This window comes from Molothrus ater, chromosome 23 (assembly GCF_012460135.2).
Source record: "Molothrus ater isolate BHLD 08-10-18 breed brown headed cowbird chromosome 23, BPBGC_Mater_1.1, whole genome shotgun sequence".
In the NCBI taxonomy this organism is placed as follows: Eukaryota; Metazoa; Chordata; class Aves; order Passeriformes; family Icteridae; genus Molothrus; species Molothrus ater.
In genome coordinates this window covers 6982571-6998556 of record NC_050500.2, presented here as the reverse complement: position 1 = coordinate 6998556, position 15986 = coordinate 6982571, and the positions used below count along the sequence as shown (strand labels likewise).

The 15986-nt window shown below is 55.4% G+C and overlaps 1 protein-coding gene across 1 annotated transcript; it reads right to left on the bottom strand.

The window, feature by feature from the left end:
* Positions 1-2847: 2847 nt before the first annotated feature.
* Positions 2848-15986, bottom strand: NBL1 (NBL1, DAN family BMP antagonist). The gene is made up of 4 exons (XM_036396242.1): positions 15888-15986; positions 5544-5738; positions 5258-5369; positions 2848-4084 (listed from the first exon to the last, which is right to left on the bottom strand). The coding sequence occupies exons 1-4, from the start codon at positions 15908-15910 to the stop codon at positions 3833-3835; spliced, it is 582 nt and encodes a 193-aa protein (XP_036252135.1). The 5' UTR covers positions 15911-15986; the 3' UTR covers positions 2848-3832.

Sequence of the window (15986 nt, the reverse complement as noted above, 5' to 3'; positions counted from 1 at the left end):
ATTTGGTTTGGATGTGTTGGCTGGGGCAGCAAATCTGAACTGATTGAAACAAAATGTGTTTCAAAAAACCTGCCTTAAAATGAAGACCAAATCCTACCATTGTCCCTGCAAAAGCTTCTCTGTGCTGGCAGCTCTCCTGGCCTGTCTGTGCTCTCTCCCTGTGCTGCATTTCTGGACACATCTGCAGAGATCATGGACTCCACCAGCTCTGCTCTCCAGCACCACTAGCAGGGAAAGCAAAACCAGGTTGTCAACAGCCACCCAAGTGTCAACAGGGCAAAAAAAAAAAAAAAAAAAAAAGGGAGAGTCAAACTGGGAGCTGAGAGACTTCAGTGAGTCTCCAGCAGTCCAGGGCTGAGCACAGAAACATCCAACCCTGTAATGCTCTCTCGAGATGTCCTTCCAGGCTGTGTCTGGGATGGCTCCCTGTGTTTGAATTTGGGCAGAGCCTGGCTAACTGCCTCAGTTTATGGTTTCATCTGCACAGCAGCCCTCACTGCCTGCCTCTGCTGGAGCTCGGCTTGTGTGGAATGGAGGTGGAGACGTCCTGCTCCAAACACCTTGAACTGCAGCTCCTGGAGTTTACAGGAACAGCCCCCTGCTGAATCCAGCTTGTTTCCTCTGTACACCAGCAAAGGGGCCCCGTGATGGTGCTCAGTGACCACCACAGGCTTCTCCACCTTTGCCTGGCTCTCAGGTAAAGCTCCCTTCCTTGGGAAGACACTTCACAGCCTAAAACATTACAGTAACACACTGAGCACCTCTAGCCCTGCCAGGCCCTCCCTGGTCAGCCCAGCCCCTCTGCTGTGGCAATTCCTGCCTAATGCAAACCCTCTCCCACTTCCCAAAGCACAGACCTGCTCTCCCAACCTGTGCAGAGTCCCCAGAGCCTCAAGGAGGGGGCAATGAGAGCTGAGCTCAGTGAGGGGCAGTGAGAGCTGAGCTCAATAAAGGGGACAGTGAGAGCTGAGCTCACTGAGGGACAGTCAGAGCTGAGCTCAGTGAGGGGCAGTGAGAGCTGAGCTCAGTGAGAGACAGTCAGAGCTGAGCTCAATAAAGGGGACAGTCAGAGCTGAGCTCAGTGAGGGACAGTCAGAGCTGAGCTCAATAAAGGGGACAGTGAGAGCTGAGCTCAGTGAGGGACAGTCAGAGCTGAGCTCAATAAAGGGGACAGTGAGAGCTGAGCTCAATAAAGGGGACAGTCAGAGCTGAGCTCAGTGAGGGACAGTCAGAGCTGAGCTCAATAAAGGGGACAGTGAGAGCTGAGCTCAATAAAGGGGACAGTCAGAGCTGAGCTCAGTGAGGGACAGTGAGAGCTGAGCTCAGTGAGGGACAGTCAGAGCTGAGCTCAATAAAGGAGACAGTCAGAGCTGAGCTCAGTGAGGGACAGTCAGAGCTGAGCTCAATAAAGGAGACAGTCAGAGCTGAGCTCAGTGAGGGACAGTGAGAGCTGAGCTCAATAAAGGGGACAGTGAGAGCTGAGCTCAATAAAGGGGATAGTCAGAGCTGAGCTCAATAAAGGGGACAGTGAGAGCTGAGCTCAATAAAGGGGACAGTGAGAGCTGAGCTCAATAAAGGGGATAGTCAGAGCTGAGCTCAATAAAGGGGACAGTGAGAGCTGAGCTCAATAAAGGGGACAGTGAGAGCTGAGCTCAGTGAGGGACAGTCAGAGCTGAGCTCAGTGAGGGACAGTCAGAGCTGAGCTCAGTGAGGGACAGTCAGAGCTGAGCTCAGTGAGGGACAGTCAGAGCCGTCTGCTGGCCCAGCACAGCCTCTGGCCCCTTCAGGGCCAGGCTCAGACCAAAGAGCATCACTGATCACTGCTCAGGGCACATCCACGCTGGCATCAGTGGGACCAGAGGTTTGCATGGGCACATGGAATGCCCGATCCAAACCCCCTTGGGAAGAGCCCGCAGGCTCCAGCCACGGTGCCCCTCCGTCCCCCGAAGGGGTGGCCGGTGCTGTCCGAGCCGGCCTCCCGGAGCATCCCGGGGCCGTGAGCACGGGGATGCCGGGGACACGGCGGAGCGAGGCTGGCACCTAGCGGCTGTCACCCAGCGGCTGGCACCCAGCGGCTGTCACCCAGCGGCTGTCACCCAGCGGCTGGCACCCAGGGGCTGGCACCCAGCGGCTGGCACCCAGCGGCTGTCACCCAGCGGCTGGCACCTAGTGGCTGTCACCCAGCGGCAGCAGCAGCCCCGGAGGCTCCCGTGTGTCACACACATCTTTTATGAAAAATCCTTTCCTTAGGATTTTTTCCTCCTGAGGAGCTGAGAGGCCTCAGGAACAAAATGTAACCAATGGTTATCTGCTGCTGTGGAATGCAACAGGTGGGTCTGTAATTGATCTCATAGAGTTGTTTCTAATTAATGGCCAATCACAGTCAGCTGGCTCAGATTCTCTGTCCGAGACAGAAACTTTTGTTATCATTCTTTCTTTTTCTATTCTTAGCCAGCCTTCTGAGGAAATCCTTTCTTCTATTCTTTTAGTAAAGTTTTAATATAATACATATCATAAAATAATAAATCAAGCCTTCTGAAACATGGAGTCAGATCCTGGTCTCTTCCCTCATCCTCGAGCCCCTGTGACTCGGTCACACCCGTGCTCCCAGGGCTGCCGCAGCGCCCGCACAGGCGGGAGGGACCCAGGGCTGCCGGGCGGGCTCCCCCAGCACATTCAGCCCATACCCTCAGCATTTGGACTCGCTTTTCCTCCCAGCAGCTCTCTCGTCCTTTTCCCAGCTGGAACGTGGCTCAAAGCTGTGGGAACCATGGCTCTGCCCTGCCCTGGAGCCTCCTGCCTGTCCTGGCCTCAGCGCTGCCAAAAACCAGACAGGCGTCAGAGCACTGAGCAGTGGAAGTCAGAACTAATTTATTTAAGAAAAAAAAACCCAAAACTTGTCAAAAGGAGGGGGAGGCATTCGATTACAAGCTCTGGAAGCTCTTGTCAGGACAATGCCAAGGGATCAGCTTTATACATCAGAGAGAGGGGCAGCAGAGGCCGTGCCCACCTCAACCCCCAGCCCTGCCCAAGCACTCCCTGCACAGGGACATTCCAGCCCTCAGCCCCTTCTCCCTCCACCACCATGAAAGTGCAGCAGGGAGAGGGGAGACAGGGGTGGAACTGCCCCCAGACCCCCCTCAGCTCTTGGCCTTCCCCTGCAGCCCCAAAACATGAAGTCCCAGTGCTCACGATCCAAGTTCCTCATCCACAGGGAGCAACGTGGTGGCCCTGGGGACAGCAAGGTAAGGGTTGGCACCACCATGGTTTCCATTGCCCCAGAGGCACCTCCTGGGCAAAACACTCCCCAAGAGCCACCTGATACAAAGGGTTGGGCTCAGACCAAGATCCTGTGGGTGCCAGGAGCGTGTCCACACTGAGCCCTTGTGGGCAGGCAGGGGGAGAGGAGGCAGGAGGGTGCTGCTGGTCCCACCACCCCAGAGGGATGTGGATCCCTCCTGGGGCTGTGGAGAGGCTGCTTCCCTTCCTCCTCCACGCTGGGCATGAGGAGAACCCAGCAGGACTCAGAGGGATCCCCCCAGGGCCAGGAGCCTGTGGAGAGCCCCAGGAGCCCGGCCCAGTCCCTGCTCTCAGCCAGAGCCCCTCATGCCACTCCTCTCAATATATTATCATCATTATTATTATTATTATGTGCATCTGGGAAGGCCAAGCCCTGGTGTCTCAGCCTGCAGCTCCAGCCTCAGCCCTGCCTGTGCCCCGCAGGGTCGGGGGCGACGCGAGGGCAGCGATTTGACAGGAAAGACTCCAGCACCCCCCTCCCTCCCCAAAGCCCGGCCCAGCCCTCACAGCCCTGCCAGGACAGTCCACATGGTCACTCCTCGCCCTCCTCCTCGTGGTGGTGGTGGCTGGAGGGCGGCTCCTCCAGCTCCTGCTGGTGGTGGGGGTAGTGGTGGGGCGCGGGCCCCTCGTGGGCCATGTTCTCCTCGGCGTTCAGGTACACGTTGAACAGGGCTCCCTCGTGGCTGGGCTCCTTCCCACAGGCCTGGCAGCTGCAGTGCAGGATCTTCTCCACCAGCTTGTCCACCCTGGGGATCTCCTCGTTGCCTGGGCAGTCCAGAGTCACCTGGGCAGCGGGACAAGGACACGGCGGGTCAGCGCTCAGGCTCCCCTGGTGGGAGGTGTGACCTGCCCCAGACCCTGCAGATTTGGGGTGGTTTTAGGCCAGATGTGATGGGTTTCTATCCATAGAAACAAACTCCTGGCCAGTCTGCAAGGTGGGAGTTCTCTGGGAATGTCTTGTTCCAGACACTCAGGGAACATCACAGAATTATCAAGGCTGGAAGAGACCTTCAAGCTCATCAAGTCAAACCATCAACCCAGCACCACCACAGTCATCTCTAAACCATGGAATCACTGAATCATTAAGATTGGAAAGGACCTCCAAAACCATCAAAACCAGCCTATGACCCGTCCCCACTTCGTCACCCAGCCCAGAGCACTGATTGCCCTGTCCAGCCATTCCTTGGGCACCCCCAAGGGACAGGGACTCCACCACCTCCTTGGGGAACTTTTTCCAAAGCCTGACCAACCTTTCAGTGACATTTTTTTTCTTATATCTGTATCTATCTATATCTAATCTGAACCTCCCTTGGTGCAACCTGAGGCCATTTCCTCTCCTCCTTTCACCTGAGACATGGCAGGAGAGACCAACCCCCACCTCACTCCCACCCTTCAGCACCAACTCCAGCAGGACTCAGCTCCCAGGCACTGGAATATCCCTGAGACAGCAAAGGCCACCCACAAGAGCTGATGCCAAGCAGCCCAGTTTGGGCTAAACCCTCTCATCAAATGAGAGCTGAAGGGGAAGCAGAGGGCAGAGCCAGTTCCCTGGGCTCTGGGCTGCTCTTAGACCTGGGTTTATGGCTCTGCCAGGATCAGAGGTGACACAGAACTGTGAGATCTAAGGATGAACTTCTGGACATCAAACACAGACAGATCTCCCAAGGGGGTGCAGGTGGACAAAGAGAGCAGTGGAGACAGCAGGAATGTGGATAAGCATAGGGATAAATAATGCAGGGACTGACAGGGGACGGTGCTGCAAATAGAGGGATAATGGACTATTCAGCAGAGCTTCCAGCAGCTCCTTCCACCCAGGCATCTCAGGACATGGTACAGCCACCTGAGAGATGCCCTGGGAGGAAACTCTGAGTGGGAAAAGCCCAGAGAAGGAGGAGGAGGGCCCTGAGGTGGTGTCAGAGCAGAGCTGGGGCCCCATGGAGCAGAGCAGGATACTCACGATTTCCCACATGGACTGGGCTGGCATGCAGGAGTCGCAGTGAACCAGGGACTCTGTGGACTGGGGGAAGGTGTTGGGGACGCTGTAGCTGAAGCACTGTCCCAGACAGGCCCTGCAAAGACAGCAGGAGAGGGGCTCAGGGGAGGTGCTGCCCTTCCCAGCCAAGGCAGAGATTTGACCTTCCCTGGGACAGAGGCAGGACACGGTGCCTGGTGCCAGCCACAGCCCCAGAGGCACTGCAGTGCCAGCAGCTGCCTCCAGCCCTGGCCTGAGGGCAGCTCTGTACCTGTTCTGGATGGATTTGGACTCGCAGCCGCTGTGCCCCACGATCTGGGTGATGTTCTTGGCCTCACACCAGGCGCTCTTGTCGGGGAAGAGGGCGAGCTTGTTTATGGGCGGTGGGGCAGCCAGGAGCAGCGCTGGGAACAGGGCCCCCACCAGGAACCATAACATCATGGCCAGCTCTGCCAAAATCCTACACCTGCACATGGAGAGCACAACGTTAGCAGCAAAGAAAACTGGCCAAGCAGCCCATTTCTCCTACCCCAGGGAGTTCTTGGGTGTTACAAGCACAGGTCCAGCCCCACTGGACCTGGTGTGTCCTGGTTTGGTCTTGCAGCATGCAAACTGGATTTCTTTCTGCACATTATTAATGCTATTTCCTAATGTTATGTCCTCAGCACTGCAAGTTTCATTGTAAAAGTCTGTTGTAATTAGATCACACTGCTGTATGTATGACCAATTCCTCACTTCTGCTAATCAACCTATTCACTTTCTTTTGCTTCCCTTCTTTAATGACGCCAAGGGCCCTGCTCCTCTGTCAGCCTGCCTGGGGCTTTAAGCAGAAGGCTTAATTAATGTCTTCAGCTGTGATCTGGAAAATGCACTCTCTCACAGACAATTTGGATAGATCCCTATGATCCCCCTGCACAGCTCCCAGAACTCTGCCTGGGGAGTGGGATGTGCTGCTCTGCCTCTTTCCTCTTTCAAATGAGCTCTGGGCTGGTCAGAGACCTGCCTTGCCTCTCCCAGGCTTTTCCTCATTTCCCACCCAAAGCTGGGCTGGGAGAATTTTGCAAACCAAAAGTGTCACCGCCACGAGCCGAGCGGGGCTGGGGAAGTCCCGCACCACAGAAATGTTTTTATTTGAGGAAGGAACGAGCTTTCCCCTTCCTTTTCTCCCAGCTGGGAAGCCGTGGGGGACCCTTCTCCTCCTGGGAGCGCGCAGCAGGTGTCGCTGCAAGGCAGCAGCAGAGACACGGGGAAACCTCAGCCCAGGGCTGGGAACCCGCGGGGAGGAACAATACCACGTTTATTTATCCAGAGCCACTCAAATTCTGCTCAGGGTTATTCCGAGGACGGGACAAGGGGGGGCCCTGTCACAAGGACACGAAGGTGGTGGGCTTGGAGGTCGCTGCCCACCCCCAGAGAAATCCCCCCGAGGTTTCCTTGCTCTGCTCTCCAGCCGAGGTGCCTGAATTGACACCCCCAAGTCGCTGGGGAAAGGCAGATGGAAAAGCAGCACAGAAACAGGGAGATTTTTTCCTGTGTGGGGTTTGGATGGAGTCATGGTGAAAGGCATTTATACTTCCTAAAATATTTGTTAGAACCATGTTATTTGTTATTTCCTTTTATTTATTTATCCAGACGATGATGCACAGCCCACACTGGAAAGGCTGCTATTGATTCCCATGGCTCCTGGGCCCAGCCCTCTCACTCTTGCTGGGAGGAGAGGAAAAATGCCCCGCTCCTCTGGAGCCCTCATCCACGCCCCCTGGGCTGCAGCACCATCAGATTTATCTAAATGATTGAGACACCTCCTGAGCACTCAGGGATTTTAAGGTCATTATGGGATTTTGCCCTGTTATCCCTCCACTGAGCTCAACCTCCTGGATCTGAATCAAGAGACAGAGCAGAAAGATTCTTCCCTGCCTTCCATCCCATGGCACACAGAACAGAGCATCCTCACTCATGGGATCTCTGGAGGAATCTTGTGGGGTCTCTGCTAAATTTCCTCATTTTCTGGTGATACAAGAACCACGGTAATATAATGCAGCAGCACCTGCAAAGCCCTGGCTTTGTAATCCTCCCAGCACTTGTGGGATGTGGATCCCACGGCTCCCTGGTGGGAATACCTGCATAAAGGAGACTTGCAGGTGTTGGCTGGAGATAAGCAGAGGGTTTTAACTCCTGAGCTTGCACTGCCAGTAATGAGAGTTGTGGGGTTAAATACATCTGTACCGAAGAGGACTCTTGTGCCTGAGGTTTTTTTCCCATTTCAGTGGGGGAAATTCTGCAATTTCTGAAGGAACATGGCTAAGCTGCACACACAGACTCACACACACTTGGTTTGCTTTCTGAAACAAGCATCACTCATTCCTCAAATGCCAGCAGCTCTGTGCTGAGGAATCCTGCTCCCAAAGGCAAGTCCGAGATCAGAGCTGGGATGTGACCCAGAGAGCAATCACAACCCCCCGGGGAACAACCCAAATTCCTCTGGAGTCAGCACACAAGTTCACTTCCACATGCCCGATTAGAGAGCAATTTCCTTCTTTCCTAAGAAAGGTGGGGTTTTTCCAGGTTTCTGTGCATCTCTACCCAGCTGCAAAGAGGCAAAATTCCTGTCTGTGCTGGCAAGTCCTGGGGTCTGTGTTCCATGGAGGTGCTTCTGCTGCTCAGAGCAGACCCACAGGCACAGGGGATCCTCTCCCAGCATCCTGTGAAGATGAGTGAGGCTGTGCTCTGCTCAAGCACGGGACCTGGCCTGGATTCAGGAAAGCACTTAAACATGTGCTGCAGCTTCTCCTTTCCTGAGCAGGGTGTGTTTGTAACCAGGGCCCCACGGCTGCTGTCCGTGTGCAAGGGGTGGGGGAGAGTTGGGGAATTCCCAGCAGGGGAAGGGGGCGCCCCTTTGGAGCTGGAGCAGTTCCAAGAGTCCCCCATCGCTCAGGGCACCCTGGCCCCAGCCCTGCCATCCCCCACTGCCGGGCAGCCCCGAGCACACCACATCCCCAGCACATGGTGTTTTCCTTCTCCCAGGAATGTCCTGGAACCCGCAGGGCTACTTTTCTAGTAAGTAACGAGGTTTATGCCGGTGCCTAGGAAAACATCTGATGCAGCTGAGTTTGGGAGGGAGCCGGGGCTGGGAGTAGCGTGTCCATAGCTCAAACCAGTCATGCGGACAGAGCTGCCACCAGCACCATTCATCTGACAGCAACCACGGAGACAAAAGCACCGTGTTCCTTCTCCCCCCCAGCCTGGGAAGGGAAAAAGGAAGACGAGGCACCCGAGCAGGTTTGCAAACTCCCGATTAAATAAAGGCATTGAGCACATTCCTCCGTGACAAGCTAAATTACACGTTGCAGCCCAAAGGAACAAGTGTGTTCCCCGGCTGACCCGGCGGGAGCAGCCACTTCCCGGCACACAGGGGCTTCTTTCTCTCCCCCGAACCGAGGCACATTTTTTTCCCCGTTAGTCAAAGCTCTTCAAGCAGAAAGTTCAGCTCAGTTCCGGCAGAGCCACCGGCCCGTGAGGGTCTCCCCCCGCTCCCTCTGCAGGGAGCCCATGGCAGCTTCCCCTCCATCCCTCCGGCAGCATTTGGGAAATAAATGACTCAGCCCTGAACCTGGCACATCCCAGCTCCCGGCACAAACAACTTCTCAGCGCAGGCACAGCTGCAGCCCCGTGCTCCGGAGCCTTTTCCAGCCGTGCCCGAGGAGCTGAGGGGCGGCTGGGGCCAGGGTTCCACCCCAGCACCCCCAAACTGGTTCCACCCCAGTTCCACCAACAGCTTCCCGGCATGGAGAGCTTCTGGAACCACCTCAGATGTTCTGTGTCACCTGAAGAGCTTCTTTCTCCCATCCCAGCAATCCCAGCACTCTCAGGAGTCCCCCCAGCAGGACAGCACCAGCGCCTGGGAGCAGCTGGGAAAATCTCCATCGTTCCATGGGCCGAGGACAATCCCTGGAATTACCTCGGAGGCCACGTTCCCACCATCCAGCCCACAGCTGTTCCCAGACATTTGGAAACCAAACACTTCTGGAGGAAAATAAAACAGATCTAATCAGTTTTACCCTCTTTTTCCAGTGGGAAGTTTACACCATAACACAAGACAAGCTTGCAGGTGGACATGGGGAATGTTTCATGAGTTGTTTAATGTGTTTATAGGTATTTTTCTTATCCAGAATCTTGCAATTCTGCCAAATACAGAGAACCACAAACGCAGGTAGGTTGTGCTCAGGGCCACACACGAGGCACCGCAGGCTCTGGGAGACAAGAACCCCCAAAGCTTTCCAAACACCACTGGGGCTCCCAGGCTGTGAGCACAGCACAGACATGGGGCCCTCTCCTGCTGTGCCTCAGGGATCCCAGCCCTTACACATGAGCTCTCAGCAGAGATGGACAAGGGGAAGGTTTTGGCTCCTGGTCTGGGTCAGAGCTGGGATCCCCTCCCCTGTCCTTCCCTTTCCAGCTCCCCACCCAGCTGTGCCCTCGCTGGGCCAAGGAGTGACCCCAGGCTGGTGTGGGACAGGAGCCACAGCCCTCTGTGTGCCTCTGGTTATTTGTGCTGTTTGACAAGAGCTGCCACACGGAGCAGAGGAGGGCCCAAAGATGCTCTGTGCCTCAGTTTCCCTGGCTGCAAGAGCAGGGGAGCCGATGGGAAGCACAGGGAGGTGTCTGGAGAGCCCAACTCCCCTGGAGAGAAGGGGCTGCCCGGGCAGCAGGGAGGGCTGGGCTGGTGCCAGAGCCCTCAGCCCACATCCCTGGGTGCAAAGGGCAGGGGGAAGGCACAGGGCAGGTGGGAGCCAGGTGGGGACAGCCAGGTGGGGACAGCCAGGTGGGGACAGCCAGGTGGGGGGGAGTCACCCCGGGACACAGCACTGCAGGCAGGGCAGGGAGCTCTGCAGGGACCCTGTGGGATCACTGCTCTGTGTGCACGAGAGATCTCACTGCAGGCAATGCTCAAAGGAAAATCATTATGGAGGCACCTAAAAGGATGCAAAGCCAGAGTAGAGTGTCTGCTTGGTGGCAGCTGGAAAGAAACATCCCAGGAAGATCCAGGGCACGGCTCTCCTCAGGGGCAGGATTAGGTCTGTAACTGCTGAACACCACTGGGGACTGGCTCTTAGGAAACTCAACTCAAATAATATTTGCTTACATGGAACAAAACAACTTATAAGCCAGCATTATTAAAAGAGAAAGCTTAAATCTCAACTGCAAAAAATGGAGAAGTCACAGTGTATTGAAAAACATTTATCAAAACAACAGATGTTACTTAATACCTATTATTAAATACTTCCCCCTTTTTGAAATTTGCATTTAGCTAAAACTTTACAATTTTAGGGACTCTTACTGTAGTGACTGTAACAGCCCAAAAGAACCTGATTGAGGTATGATATGGGCAGGGGAGAGGGAAGAGAACTCTGCACTGAGAATGTCTGGAGCTAATTCTTCAGGACAGCAGGACACAAGAGTGCTTAACTGAGCACAGAAATGTCTCCAAGCTCAGAGCCCCAGTCTTGCTTCGCTGAGCTGCAAAATCTGGGGAGAAATTACAAAAAAATAAACAGGGAACCACCACAGGAAGACATTTGATATTTAACAACCACAAGAATCTATCCTAAGAACTTTTTGATAGTGGAGCAAAAGCTGTGTTGTTTCTCACTGCAGACCTGGCTGTGTCTGCTCCTTTCAGAAGCAGATGTTACAGCTTCCCTTTCTGTAACATATTAATTTCCACTCAAGCATGGTTGGGCAACTTGCAGAAATAAAGAAAAGCAGTGCAGCATTTTTAAAGCCTTCTGCCCTCCCCACATTGGCCAGAATGTGAAAAGATGTTGGTACACTGGGAGTTTTAATCTGGCTCCTCAACTAAGCTCTTGGGAAACTAATTTTTTGCAGCTGGAAAAAAAAATCCAAGATGCTTTGCCTACAAAAGTCATTGGAAAGCTACCTCTGGACTTGGTTTTAGGATGGGATCCTGAAGGAGCTCTGCTGGAAAAGGGACCCACTAATGGCCTGTAGAAGAGGCAAGAGTCATATAAACAGTTTCTGGTCATTTATTTCAATTGCTTCATTTCTTCAGCATTAAGAACAATCATGGCCAGGAAAATGCATCAACCTAAAGCTCAGGAGCACATCCTGGCCCCACACCACCACTGCCCCTCTTCCTGAGGCACGTGGGGCTCTACAGCCCCCAAGAGCAGCTGGAAGAGTGGGATGGGAGCAAGGATCAGCTTTGTGGGGAGCTGGAAAATGAGACTGGGACTAAATCAACTGTGTGGGGAGCTGGAAAATGAGCCCAGGACCAGATCAGCTGTGTGGGGAGCTGGAAAAGGAGCCCGGGACCAGATCAGCTTTGTGGGGAGCTGGAAAATGAGCCCGGGACTAAATCAGCTGTGTGGGGAGCTGGAAAAGGAGCCCGGGACCAGATCAGCTTTGTGGGGAGCTGGAAAATGAGACTGGGACTAAATCAGCTGTGTGGGGAGCTGGAAAAGGAGCCCGGGACCAGATCAGCTGTGTGGGGAGCTGGAAAATGAGACTGGGACTAAATCAGCTGTGTGGGGAGCTGGAAAAGGAGCCCGGGACCAGATCAGCTTTGTGGGGAGCTGGAAAATGAGACTGGGACTAAATCAGCTGTGTGGGGAGCTGGAAAAGGAGCCCGGGACCAGATCAGCTGTGTGGGGAGCTGGAAAATGAGCCCAGACCGGCCTCCAGCGGCTCCGGGAGCAGCAGGCTGGGCAGCCCCAGCTGGCTGGGCAGGGGGTCCAGGCTCTGCCCAAGCCCTGCACGGGCCAGGACCGGTCTGGAGCCGTGCCTGGAGCATTCCCAGCCAGGTCGGGCCCGGTGCAGCTGATCCAGCCCAGCTGGGAGCAGCGTTCCAGCCCTGGGCTCGCTCGCATGCCCGGGCCTGAGCGGGGCCCGGCTGCCTCCTGCTCTCCCCGGGCCTGGTGCTCCCTCAGAGCCGGGGCTGGTGCTCCCACAGAGCCGGGCCTGGTGCTCCCCACAGAGCCGGGCCTGGTGCTCCCTCAGAGCCGGGGCTGGTGCTCCCCACAGAGCTGGGGCTGGTGCTCCCCACAGAGTCGGGGCTGGTGCTCCCTCAGAGCCGGGGCTGGTGCTCCCACAGAGCCGGGGCTGGTGCTCCCCACAGAGTCGGGGCTGGTGCTCCCTCAGAGCCGGGGCTGGTGCTCCCTCAGAGCCGGGGCTGGTGCTCCCCACAGAGTCGGGGCTGGTGCTCCCCACAGAGCCGGGGCTGGTGCTCCCTCAGAGCCGGGCCTGGTGCTCCCCACAGAGCCGGGGCTGGTGCTCCCTCAGAGCCGGGGCTGGTGCTCCCTCAGAGCCGGGCCCAGCCCGGAGCCAGCCCGGGCCGAGGGCAGCCCAACGGGCACGAGAGTGTCCAACAGCTCCTTCGGAAATCCCGTGGGTAACAGGGATTGTGCTGCTCTCTCCAATGCTATCCTTGACCCCTGCGAGTTCCCCACCCAGCGTAGACAGGAGGATCTCCTCCTCCTCTTCCCCGTCCTCCCCATTCACCCGAGCACCCCCCAGAGCACCGGGCTCGGTCAGTCGGGTCCCCGCAGGCACAGCCTGGCCCGTCCTTGTGCGAGCACAGCTCTGAGGAGGGCAGGAGAGCCCCGGAGCTGCGGGAGCCGCGGCTTTTCCCCGGTGGATCTGCGGGCAGGCACCGGGCACTGCCCCGGGAGGGAGAGCTTCTCCCAGCAGGGCCCGTTCTGCTTTCGCTTAGAGTGAGGTAAATTGGGACCGGCTCCTCCAAATGACTCCACTGGTGCAAATGAGATCAGAATCTGGCACCGCTTGTCTTACTCAAAACAAGCCTAACTGGAACCAGATAAAACCAGTTCCAGTGCAGAGTGGCCACCAGGATGATGATTTTTTTAATTCCTGCAGGCAGCGAGGGGAGCTCTCTCGGATGCCAACCACGCTGGCTTTCCCTGGCTCGGTCATTCATTACCAAACTTGCATAAAATCCCAGCACAGCGGGGTTGCGCCTGCAGGATCAGGTTCCCAGCTGCTGGAGCAAGAAGGGGAAAGAGCAAAGGAGAAAAGAGCTTGTGGATGGAGCTGTGGATCTTTCAGGATCCTCCCTGCTGTCTCACTCTCCCTTCATACCCGTTTGGGCCATATCTTGGTTACAGCAGCTTCAGAAATTCACTGACCTGATGCGTTTTTGCCCTCTTTTAGTCTCTGCTTTACACCACAGGAGCCTCCTCAGTTCTGATGGCACAAACCCAATGTCTGTGTTATTTACCCATGGCACTGGCCAAAGCAGAAAAACACATGGAAGTGCAAGGCCAGGGGGGTTTGGAGGTAATGCAACAGCCCACAGCCCAGCTGGTATTTTCAGTCGGTACCAGGGCTGACCTCACACTTGACATTTAGACCGTTTCTCCTAAACCTGCAGGATTGGGCCCACAAAGAAATCCCACTGCGACCCCAACAGCACTCCCTTCCCCCCTCTGGACAGGTTGCCTGAGCTCTGTGTCAGAGAAGAAGGAGGCTTAAACCACATCTAAGAGTGACCCTGGCAAGGGCTCCATCCTGACGCCATTTCCAAGGCTCAGCTCTGCAGGGCTGCGATCCTGGCTGGAACGGGGCATCAGCCCAGCCCAGCCCAGCCCAGCTCCACAACTGCTGTGATGGGTGCTGGGCTGTTCCCTTCCCACCCTCGGTGCTAATTTATGTCCAGGAAAGCCCTGGCCCCCACGGCCCTCCCTCCCTAAACAGCGCTGCACAAGAAACAAAGGTCTGGAGAGCAGCGAGCACAGCCCTGCCAGGGCTAACAGGACAGACCACCCCAGACTCTCACTGCAGAACTCCCCCAGAAGGACAATTTTATCAGCTGTTCAGGTTTTTAAGAGTCCAGTTTGAGCGGGTGTGAAGTTTCTTTGCCCTCAGCCATGCTGGACCCCTGTTACTGTGCTCCTTGTTTTGTCACAGGGGCTCTCCGAGCCCGTGCAACCACAGAGGAGGGTGGTTTTTTCCAGCGGACTTCAAAACAAAAAGAGCAGGAGCAAGGCCCAAGGACAGAGCAAGAACCTGGCTCTGCCCGCCCCGTGGTCGGATATGGGATCTGGCAGAGGAGCTGCTAAAGCTTTAATGGGAACAGCACGGAGTTAGGGCAGGAATAACTGCCCAGGAGTTTCCTCTGCTCCTTGGGCAGCTTTCCCATGGCTGCACCAGCCGAATCCGCCCTCGGCAATGCCAACGCACGCCGCAAGCAAAGTCACTCCAACACGGGCAGCTCTTCAAGGCTCCTTTGGCTCAGGGCCTGATCCTGCACCTCCAGAGCACCCAAAATTCCCTCCAGCTCCACTGTTTTCCCTGCTCCGGAAAGACGAGCGGGCACTCGGGAGGACTTTGCTCGTTTGCCCTTTTTGTGAGACCGCAAACTCCCCGAGCTGGAATCCAGCGCTGGGAGGTCACGCCAAGAGCCCGGATTCTTCTCAGGGCTGTTTGCAAACACTTGGGATTTTTATACTGAAGGCAAATTCCATTTCCCATCCTGCGGTTTGCAAATTTGAGGCGAGCAGCCTTTTACGAGATGGGAGCCTGCCTTCAAAAGGCAGAAGTGCCCAGTGGATGCAGCTGATTTTTGACTGGTTGGACATTGCAAAGAAGGCACCGAGTTCTTCAGCTAAAAACACAAGGGAAAATCTGTGTGTCTCCATCTCGCTAGGATCTTTCCCACTTGTTTCAGCAGGGTTCAGATTTTTCCCAAAAAAACCCTGCCTGGAAAAGCTACCATTTCCTAAATCCACCAACACTTCACACAGGCTGAATTTTTAATTTGATGGGGCTAATCCTATATGTAAAAGTTGGATTGTGGAGTGGAGCAGAACTTGCTGGTGCCCCCGTAAGAGAAATGTTAGTAGGAAATAAGGGATTGTCCAGATCAACTGTAATGCAGCCCAAAAGCAAGCTAAAGCATGTTCTGTTTCCAAAACACCTACCAGAGAAAAAGAGAAATCCCCACAGATCTTAAAATGCAGAGACTATTGTATGGAACAAATAAAAACTGCTGCAAATACGGATACAAATTGAAATGCTATGCTGGGGTTCAAAAAACAGGTAGGGATATATTGGATATAAGCTTTTACAGTAAGTGCCTAAAGTATTTCCATGAAACAAGGATGTAAATTAATCCCCGGGATGAACTTTTCAAGGAACAAAAGTTTACTGCCTTGCCATCGGGAAAACTTCTTCCTTTTATGATCGTTGAACTACCCTGCGTCCGCTGGTGGTGTGGTTAATCGATACTGAGCGTTCCCGTTCTTCCCTCGGCACTTTTGTTTCAAACCCCGACAGGGATGGGAAGGAGGGAAGGACTCTGTACCACAGATGTGCGACCGACACAGCGCGGCTCCCCGGCTCCCAGGCTTTTATTCTACTCGAGCTGAAGCGGCGGTGGAAATAGTTTAACGATTGCAGAGCAGATCCCCCCAAGTCCGCCTCATCTGCAACCGATTTCTGCCCGTGGCAACATCCTCATCCTCCCGGCCATCCATCACCGGCGGGGGGGAGAAGAGAAGCGAGAGGAAAAGAGACGGAAAATCTGGTGCGGGGAAAAAGCGGCGGGGGCGGGGGGCACACAAAGCCAAGGGCTACTCACCAGCCAGGGAACGGCGGGCGCATCCCATGGGGTCCGGGGCCCGGCGGTGCCCGGCGGCTGCCGCATCCCCGGCGCGGCGGGGCGGCCACGGAGGAGGCG

Coding starts and splice junctions, on each gene's coding strand:
- NBL1 (XM_036396242.1), bottom strand. CDS start 15,910: ATGCGCCCGCCGTTCCCTGGCTG. Junction 5,739..15,887: donor CGCCCGCCGTTCCCTGGCTG/GTGAGTAGCCCT, acceptor CTCCATGTGCAG/GTGTAGGATTTTGGCAGAGC. Junction 5,370..5,543: donor TCCAAATCCATCCAGAACAG/GTACAGAGCTGC, acceptor CTGTCTTTGCAG/GGCCTGTCTGGGACAGTGCT.